The following is a 9,142-nucleotide window of genomic DNA, read 5'->3' on the forward strand; positions in this document are numbered from 1 at the left end:
TGCGGCGTCTCAGTATACCGCGAGCTGTAGCTCCCTATATACTGAGCTTAGGGTGACGGGAGGACGCTAGTTTGTGTCCTCCCGTTACCCTAAGGAGAACTATGGGGGAAAGACTTAATCCCATAGTTCTTCTTTTAACTGATATTTGTAGATGGACGTTCTTCTCTTTGATCTGCAGATGAATAAAACAGAACTTATAATGATACAATGTTACTTTGTATCTCTCTGTGAACATGTGTCTGACGGTCCGTTTTATGACCGCAGCAGCTATTAAGTTGACGCGTTTAGTATGTTAGGTTTCTCATTTCTGGGTGATGATCGGTGTTACTCACTGTTACAGAAAGTCAGTATTGATGTATAATATGTCACCTCTCCTTTTCAGGGATGGATACAGGACGAGAAGACCCTGGAGGAGGCAACACAAAATGTGGCCCTGCTTCACCAAAAGTTGCGGTACGTTCCCAATGACCTCCGACTTTCAAAGCCCAGAGACACTATTACTCAAATAAAAAATATATATACCGTGTATATATACTGTATGTACATGTATTGTATTATATATACTCCATACAAAGGGCGCTTCACCATGTCTGATCAATAAGATTCAAAGAGGAGAATTTATCAAAACTGGAGCAGACAAAATCTGGAGCAGCTGAATTGATAAATTCCCCCCAGAGTGTTTTATTAAATATATAAAAATATTAAATAAATTTTATTTTGACCCTTTTTTTTTAGGTGCTACAAAATAAAAAATCCCTTTTACACATTTTTGGTTGTTAAATACAAATACAATATTTGGGATGTAGCACCATTTAAATTCTGGTATCTACACTCCCCTGTTAGTGTAATTTGTCTAGTTTATGAAATATTCTTCCCCGTGTGATGGAATATGAAGGTCACTGTGTATCTTTGTGTTATCGGCAGGGGTCTGTCTCCCCCCGAGGCGGAGATGTTGTACATGCAGGAGATCGAGCGCCTCGAAAATTATGGAGAGGAAACTTACCCCGCCAAGGTAAATTGTGGAAGAGGAAACTTTGTAACGGTTTTGTCTCAGCCTTTAGAAACGGTAATTTTGAATATTTACTGTCGATTTAATGTAGTAATATACTGTAATAATATAGTGTGTGTGTGTGTGTGTGTGTGTATGTGTATATATTAGAGGTGCACCAAAATGGAAATTTTAAAACCGAAACGAAATCGAAATAAAAAAAAATTGTCAGACCGAAACCAAAAATGTTATTTTTTTTTAAATTTTAAATATTTTATTTTTATATAAACTTTTTATTTTTATTTATTAATTATTTGCTACTTTACTTTTAGGGGCTTCGGGGAAATATTAGGAGTCTAAACAGACCCCTGATATTTCCCTTTTAAAATAGAAAAAGAGATTGAGGACACAAAGTCCTCAATCTTTTTTTCTGTATCACCTGTTATCAATGACTAGGAATCCTCTATGAGTGTTCCTGTTCATGCATAACATGAGGACATGGTATGTTTACTATAACTACAACTATGAATGAACAGGAAGTGATGTAGATCACTTCCCATTCATTCATAATTGAGGATATAGTAACCATACCATGTCCTCAATTATCTACAAACACTCAGCAATCACTGATCACCGACTGCTTGTACCCGCTCTCCTCTCTGACACGCTGTCACAGGAGGCTGAGCGAGCGGTGTAGGGAGGAAAGCCCAGCCTCCTGTGACAGCGTGGGCTGCCTCCGCCCCCACACCGCTCTGCCGGACCGTGTGATAGGCGGCTGAGCGGTGTGGGAGGAGATGCCGGCCGCTCACTGTGCTCTCCTCCCGCAGCGCTCGGCCGGCTATCACAGTTTCTCTCCTCTCGGCTGGAACATGGAGCAGCGCCCAGCGGGGAGGAGAGAAATCAGGGAATGCGCCGCTGTATCGGCAAGAAAATGGCACTTTCGGCACTATGACAAAAGTGCCATTTTCGGCCGATATGTTTCTGCGCATCCCTAGCATACATGTGTGTGTGTGTGTGTGTGTGTGTGTATATAATGTATTTATTTATATAGTGTGTGTAACTTGAATACATATATGTATATAGTGCATAAAGCTTATAAAAGAGTTTATTGATTTGGGTTTTTGTCTACTTTAGTCTTCCATACATTAGGCTGCTGTGCAATAACAAGTCTTTATCGGGTATGATTATGACTTTCATTGCACTACAACCCCAAAATATCCTTTTCCAGGTACCGGGAGGAATTTGGATCTCTCCGATCTGCTCTTTGAGGTTTGGGGATGTGCGGAGTTTTGATGCCGCTATAAATGGGAGATTTACTCTTTGATCTCTGTCATCATTTCACATATTTTGTTAGATGAGCTTTATAGCAGCGGAGGGATTTCTGATTGGTGGTGCGCCATTCTTTTTTTTATAGATCCCTCCAGAATAACACTTCCAGGAGAATTCCCTCAATAATCATTTGCTGATCAGTGCAGTAGAGTGACCCTCCATAGGACAGTTCGGGGACGTATAGTGACATGCAGGAACGGAGCACCTCTTGTATGAAGGATTTAGGCTGCACTCAGAACAATTGATTTTCCTCTGTACAGTTGTATGACACACCGAGGTTAATATACCTATTGATTCCTGTGTGGCACCAACATCTTCTGCAGTGCGGTACAAAGTGAGAGCGTGCAGAGCTGGCACCATTAATACAATAATCCAGGAAATCCTGAAATGTTGTGCCTCATGATGATATGGTGATGTACAAAGAAAAGCTTTCATGCTGGTGCATATCTGATTAGCAGGAAGATGTACAGAGGGGGAGGGGCTTGGTACTTGGCCACACCTTCTAACCCCTGTGCAGCCATTAATAGGGCCAGCATGTTGCATTGTGGGACATCTGTTGATTGTAGGGGATTTGCCTCAGCTGCAGAGAACTTCAAATACATCTCTATGCAAAACGTGTTTTTTTTTTTTTGATAGAGCGGTGGAAGGTTAGACCTTCCGTGAAGCTGGAGGGGGAGCTGGTTCCCCCCCTCTGTTGGTACTGCTAACCATTGTCACCGGGATGGAACGTAAGGGGAATTCCAAAATTGGAACAAGAGGCAAGGAAAACCTTCCAATGGGTACACTTGTTCATAGGACAGCAGTTCCCCTCACTTTGGAAGATTTCCTCTTACTTCCTGTTGTGTTTCTGGGACAGGAAGTGGAAGGCATTTTCCCCAATGGAACACAGACAGCAGATATAAACCAGCAGAGGTTTTAATCATTACCTACTATATCCAAAACTAACAAAAAAAAATGGCCTCTATATACTTAAAAAGATGTCACCCAATCCATCCAGGATGGTCAAGAACACAGACACGCCATCCTAAGTTTATAATGAATAACTTTGTGATTGTAAATCAGTTGTGGTTGTTGTGACAATATTTTAACTTCTTGTTTCTAGGACAGTCAAGGTACCGACCTCTCTATCGGGGCCTGTCTGACTGGGATCTTCGTGAGACACAAAAATGGCCGCCCACCTGTTTTATTCCGGTGAGTCTTCACGCTTGCTATGCACCTGACCATCGCACCTGTATGAACTTGTTGGACCTCTCATTCCAGAACCAGGTGCATAAAATCAACTAGCACAGAGCCTCCTATAGAATACAAAGACACAGTTTGGTGAAGACCCTTTTCTGTTCCACCATGACTGTAACCTGTGTACAAAGCCACATCCATAAAGACATGGTGTGACCAGTCTGGTGGAGGAACTCGAGTGTCCTGCACAGAGCCCTGACCTCAAACCTCCTGAACACTTTTGGGATGAATTGGAATGCTGATTGTGAGCCGGGTCTTCTCATTCAACACCAGTACCTGACCTCACAAATACTCTTTTGGAAAGCCTTCCTAGAAGAATTGGGGCTGGTATAGTTGCAAAGAGGGACTAACTCCATATTATTTGCCAACTCTATATTAATGATCACATGGAAACCATCTCCAGATTAATGGCCATGGGGGACCATGTTCAAATTGAATGGCTTGGGGAGCCATCTCCATGTTAATGGCCATGGTGGACCAGCTTTAAAATGAATGGCCATGGAGGACCATCTCCATATTACTGGCCACGGGAGACAATCTCCATATTACTGGCCACGGGGGACCATATCCATATTAATGGCCACGGGAGACCATCTCCATATTAATGGCCACGGGGGACCATCTCCATATTAATGGCCACGGGAGACCATCTCCATATTAATGGCCATGGTGTCCATCTCCATATTTGGCCATAGTTTTTGAATGGGATGAAGTCAGCTCCATAAAGACATGGTTTACCCAGTTAGGTCTGGAGGAACGCAAGTGTCTTATCAGAGGCCTGACCACAGCACCACTGAACACCTTTGGGATGAATTGAAACGCTGATTGTGAGCCGGGTCTTCTCATCCAACATCAGCACCTGACCTCACAAATGCTATTTTGGAAAGCCTTCCTAGAAGAATGGGGGCTGGTATTGTTGCAAAGAGGGGCTAACTCCATATTAATGACCATGTGGGGACCATGTTCAAAATTAATAGCCGGGGGGAGGGGGGTTGATCAGCTTCAAAATGAATGGCCATAGTTCTGGAATGGGATGTTCATCAAGCTCATGCAGGTGTGACGGTCCGGTGTCCACACATTTTGGCCGTACAGTTTGCATGATCATTCTGCAAGGGTTAATTGTAGCAGTGAGGGTCACACTGGTTCTGACAGTACAGCAGGTCATTGAATGAGGCACTAAGGTGAAACCAGAACCTAAATTTAGATGCCCAGACCCACAGATGATCAGACTGAGTGATTGGAAACACTGAGTTGCCTTCTTTCATGTCTGCATTGATTATTTTTATTTTCCAAATTGCATTTTGGAATGTGTCAGTTTGATAAAATACATATTCCCAAATTTCTTCTTTTTTTATAACTGAGATTTCTTGTTTTGTAATTCTGTCTGTAAAATATATACATTGTATACAGTGAGGGATAATAGTCCCTTATGCGGTCCCATTACTAACCCCCCTTTACCATTCTAAACAATTCTCAGATCTGATGGGGTCTCCCGTTGTCTTGTCTGCAGGTGGCTGGACATTGCTAACATGTCTCATAACAAATCGTTTTTCACCTTGGAGCTGGCAAACAAGGAGGAGACCATCCAGTTCCAGACGGTGAGCAGTTTATTATTATTACACAGGGTTTATAGAGCGCCAACAGTTTGCGCAGCTCTTTACAATATAAGGAAGACATTACAATTGCAATACAATTCAAGACAAGATGGTGAGGAGGGCCCCGCCCCCGAGGGCTTACAATCTAAAAGGGGAGGGGTCAGTGATACATGAGGAGGGAGCTGTGTGTGGATGAATTGTTTGAGAAAGTGATGGTTGAGTGGTTAGGTTGAGGTGGGATCGGCTTCCCTGAAGAGATGAGTTTTCAGGGTACGCCTAAAGGCAATCAAGGTGGGAGATAGACGGACAGGTTGGGGTAAAGCATTCCAGAGGATGGGAGATACTCTAGTGAAGTCCTGGAGGCGAGCATGGGAGGAGTTGATGAGGGAGCTGGGAAGCAAGATGTCGTGGGAAGAGCGGAGGGGACGTTTAGGGTGATACTTTGAGACAAGGTTGGAGATATAGCCGGGGGCGGAGTTGTGGAGGGCTTTGTAAGTGGTTGTTAATATTTTGAATTTGATCCTTTGGGCTATTGGAAGCCAGAGGACGGATTGACATGGAGGGGCAGGGAATGGAAGCCAGCGGAGGGATTGACATGGAGGGGCAGGGAATGAAAGCCAGCGGAGGGATTGACATGGAGGGGCAGGGAATGAAAGCCAGCGGAGGGATTGACATGGAGGGGCAGGGAATGAAAGCCAGCGGAGGGATTGACATGGAGGGGCAGGGAATGAAAGCCAGCGGAGGGATTGACATGGAGGGGCAGGGAATGAAAGCCAGCGGAGGGATTGACATGGAGGGGCAGGGAATGAAAGCCAGCGGAGGGATTGACATGGAGGGGCAGGGAATGAAAGCCAGCGGAGGGATTGACATGGAGGGGCAGGGAATGAAAGCCAGCGGAGGGATTGACATGGAGGGGCAGGGAATGAAAGCCAGCGGAGGGATTGACATGGAGGGGCAGGGAATGAAAGCCAGCGGAGGGATTGACATGGAGGGGCAGGGAATGAAAGCCAGCGGAGGGATTGACATGGAGGGGCAGGGAATGAAAGCCAGCGGAGGGATTGACATGGAGGGGCAGGGAATGAAAGCCAGCGGAGGGATTGACATGGAGGGGCAGGGAATGAAAGCCAGCGGAGGGATTGACATGGAGGGGCAGGGAATGAAAGCCAGCGGAGGGATTGACATGGAGGGGCAGGGAATGAAAGCCAGCGGAGGGATTGACATGGAGGGGCAGGGAATGAAAGCCAGCGGAGGGATTGACATGGAGGGGCAGGGAATGAAAGCCAGCGGAGGGATTGACATGGAGGGGCAGGGAATGAAAGCCAGCGGAGGGATTGACATGGAGGGGCAGGGAATGAAAGCCAGCGGAGGGATTGACATGGAGGGGCAGGGAATGAAAGCCAGCGGAGGGATTGACATGGAGGGGCAGGGAATGAAAGCCAGCGGAGGGATTGACATGGAGGGGCAGGGAATGAAAGCCAGCGGAGGGATTGACATGGAGGGGCAGGGAATGAAAGCCAGCGGAGGGATTGACATGGAGGGGCAGGGAATGAAAGCCAGCGGAGGGATTGACATGGAGGGGCAGGGAATGAAAGCCAGCGGAGGGATTGACATGGAGGGGCAGGGAATGAAAGCCAGCGGAGGGATTGACATGGAGGGGCAGGGAATGAAAGCCAGCGGAGGGATTGACATGGAGGGGCAGGGAATGAAAGCCAGCGGAGGGATTGACATGGAGGGGCAGGGAATGAAAGCCAGCGGAGGGATTGACATGGAGGGGCAGGGAATGAAAGCCAGCGGAGGGATTGACATGGAGGGGCAGGGAATGAAAGCCAGCGGAGGGATTGACATGGAGGGGCAGGGAATGAAAGCCAGCGGAGGGATTGACATGGAGGGGCAGGGAATGAAAGCCAGCGGAGGGATTGACATGGAGGGGCAGGGAATGAAAGCCAGCGGAGGGATTGACATGGAGGGGCAGGGAATGAAAGCCAGCGGAGGGATTGACATGGAGGGGCAGGGAATGAAAGCCAGCGGAGGGATTGACATGGAGGGGCAGGGAATGAAAGCCAGCGGAGGGATTGACATGGAGGGGCAGGGAATGGAAGCCAGTGGAGGGATCGGCAGAGGGGGGCAGGGAATGGAAGCCAGTGCAGGGATCGGTAGAGGGGGGTTGCAGAAGCTGAACGGTTGGTTAGGTGGATGAGTCTAGCAGCTGCATTCATGATAGACTGACGGGGGGAGGAGCCTGTGTAGTGGAAGTTTATGTTCTGTATGTCTCTCCCCAGTGTGCGTGTGTGTGTGTGTGTGTGTGTGTGTGTGCGCGCGCGTGTGCGCGTACACGAGACCTGCTCAGTGAAAAGACTTCTTTTGCCCTTTGAAATTCACACCAGCAGCACACTCAGTTTACCTTAAAGCCTAAATGAAATCTCAGTTTAAATTAGGTTAGCACAGTCCAGCGGCACCAAAACAAAAACATTTGCAAAATGTGTCTATTGTATAGAATGCAGGTACAGCCCGTCCCCTGCCAGCATGCTTTAGAGAACGAGCCTTGCTCTCTGTGCAGAAGCAGCGGTCTCTCTGCAGAGGTCCAACACCCCCAGTGCTTAGATACAGCCGGAGCTTGCCAATCAACGGCGAGCATGTGATTTGCTGATTGCGGACCTCTGACTCAGCAGGGGGCATGTCAGACCTCTGCAGAGAGACCACTGCTTATACGCAAAGAGCAAGGGTCTTTCTCTGCAGCATGCTGGCAGGGAGAAACTTTGCTACCCAGGATGCGGCTGCTATAGAAAGAAAACAAAAAGACATTGAACGCCTTGTGTTGTGCTGCGCCTGGAATGCATTTAGCTGATTTAAGCGGAAGGTTTCATTGAGCTTTGATATGTGTCTGTGTAATCCCCTGCACTCAGAATCCACAGAGCTCCTTACAGGGTGGCCTGGTGCACTTCAGCACTGCTGCGATGATGATATGAATGCCGAGCAGATCGGTTGTGCTCCCTTTGTGCATCTCGGGGTGTACGCGTCTATTTTCACTGGAGTGTACCTTTTTAAGAAAGGGTTTTGGCACGGTCTGATTAGCCCGGCGGGTCTCACGGGCCGTGTTTTGGTTTCAGCTGACGGCAGATGGTCCGCGCTTCCTTTTTCCAATAACTTTTCCTGTTTTGTTCTTTTAGGAAGACATGGAAACTGCCAAATATGTGTGGAGGATGTGCGTGGCCCGGCACAAGTTCTACAGAATGAACTGCAACCTGTGAGTACCCGGCCCCGAGGATAGAGTTTGTCAATGGATCGGGGACTCGAATGGCCCTTCCTAGCTCGGCCCCGTCCTCAGGCCCACATGTTCTAGGGTTGGAGGTCATGTCATTAGCGAAATGTCCATTTACGTGAGGTTTGCTTCAAACGTCCAATCATGCGCCAGAGATTCAAACCAAAAAACAAATCTCCTGTACGTGATTGGAGGAATCAATCAAACTACTTACCCCCATTGACTCCATACCGGATTTATTATGTTTTCTTCTAGACCCTTTAGTGTATTCGTTGAATATCAGTTTAGATTTGTATGACCGCAAACCTGAGACACAAACTCCATATTGCTGGAGGACAGGGCTGCCATTAGGGGGGTACGGCCAGCACTCGAGTAAGGGGCCCCAGCAGCTTGGGGGGCCCGGGCTCCAACACAGGAGCTTATGCTATAAAATAATATTATGAACAGTCCACACAGGAAGTGATCAGCTCACTGGATTTACAGACACTTCATATATGCGCACTAGGGATGCACCAATACCGGCTTTTCGGTACCGAGTACAAGTACCGATATTTTGCTATCGGTACTTGCCGATACCGAGTGCCGATACCGACTTTTCCAGCTGGCATGGAGCCGGCTTCCCAGGCAATCAGGAAGCCAGGCGGCGGGAAATGCCATGCCGTCCGGCTTCCTGATTGCTTGGAAAGCCGGCTCCATGTCGTTTGGCCGGCTCAATTGTGATTTGCCGGGAAACCG

At 47.4% G+C, this 9,142-nt stretch overlaps 1 protein-coding gene across 1 annotated transcript in view; it reads left to right on the plus strand.

Annotated features, from left to right (window-relative positions):
* PTPN21 (protein tyrosine phosphatase, non-receptor type 21) overlaps positions 1-9,142 on the plus strand; it is a 43,179-nt gene that overhangs the window by 12,549 nt on the left and 21,488 nt on the right. Inside the window, exons 5-9 of the mRNA XM_018563356.1 lie at positions 383-453; positions 925-1,012; positions 3,420-3,508; positions 5,064-5,151; positions 8,316-8,392. Coding sequence (XP_018418858.1) covers positions 383-453; positions 925-1,012; positions 3,420-3,508; positions 5,064-5,151; positions 8,316-8,392 — 413 coding nt within the window. The remainder of the gene's footprint in view (positions 1-382; positions 454-924; positions 1,013-3,419; positions 3,509-5,063; positions 5,152-8,315; positions 8,393-9,142) is intronic.

This window comes from Nanorana parkeri, unplaced genomic scaffold, assembly GCF_000935625.1.
Source record: "Nanorana parkeri isolate BGI_ZX_2015 unplaced genomic scaffold, ASM93562v1 scaffold658, whole genome shotgun sequence".
Taxonomy (NCBI): Eukaryota; Metazoa; Chordata; class Amphibia; order Anura; family Dicroglossidae; genus Nanorana; species Nanorana parkeri.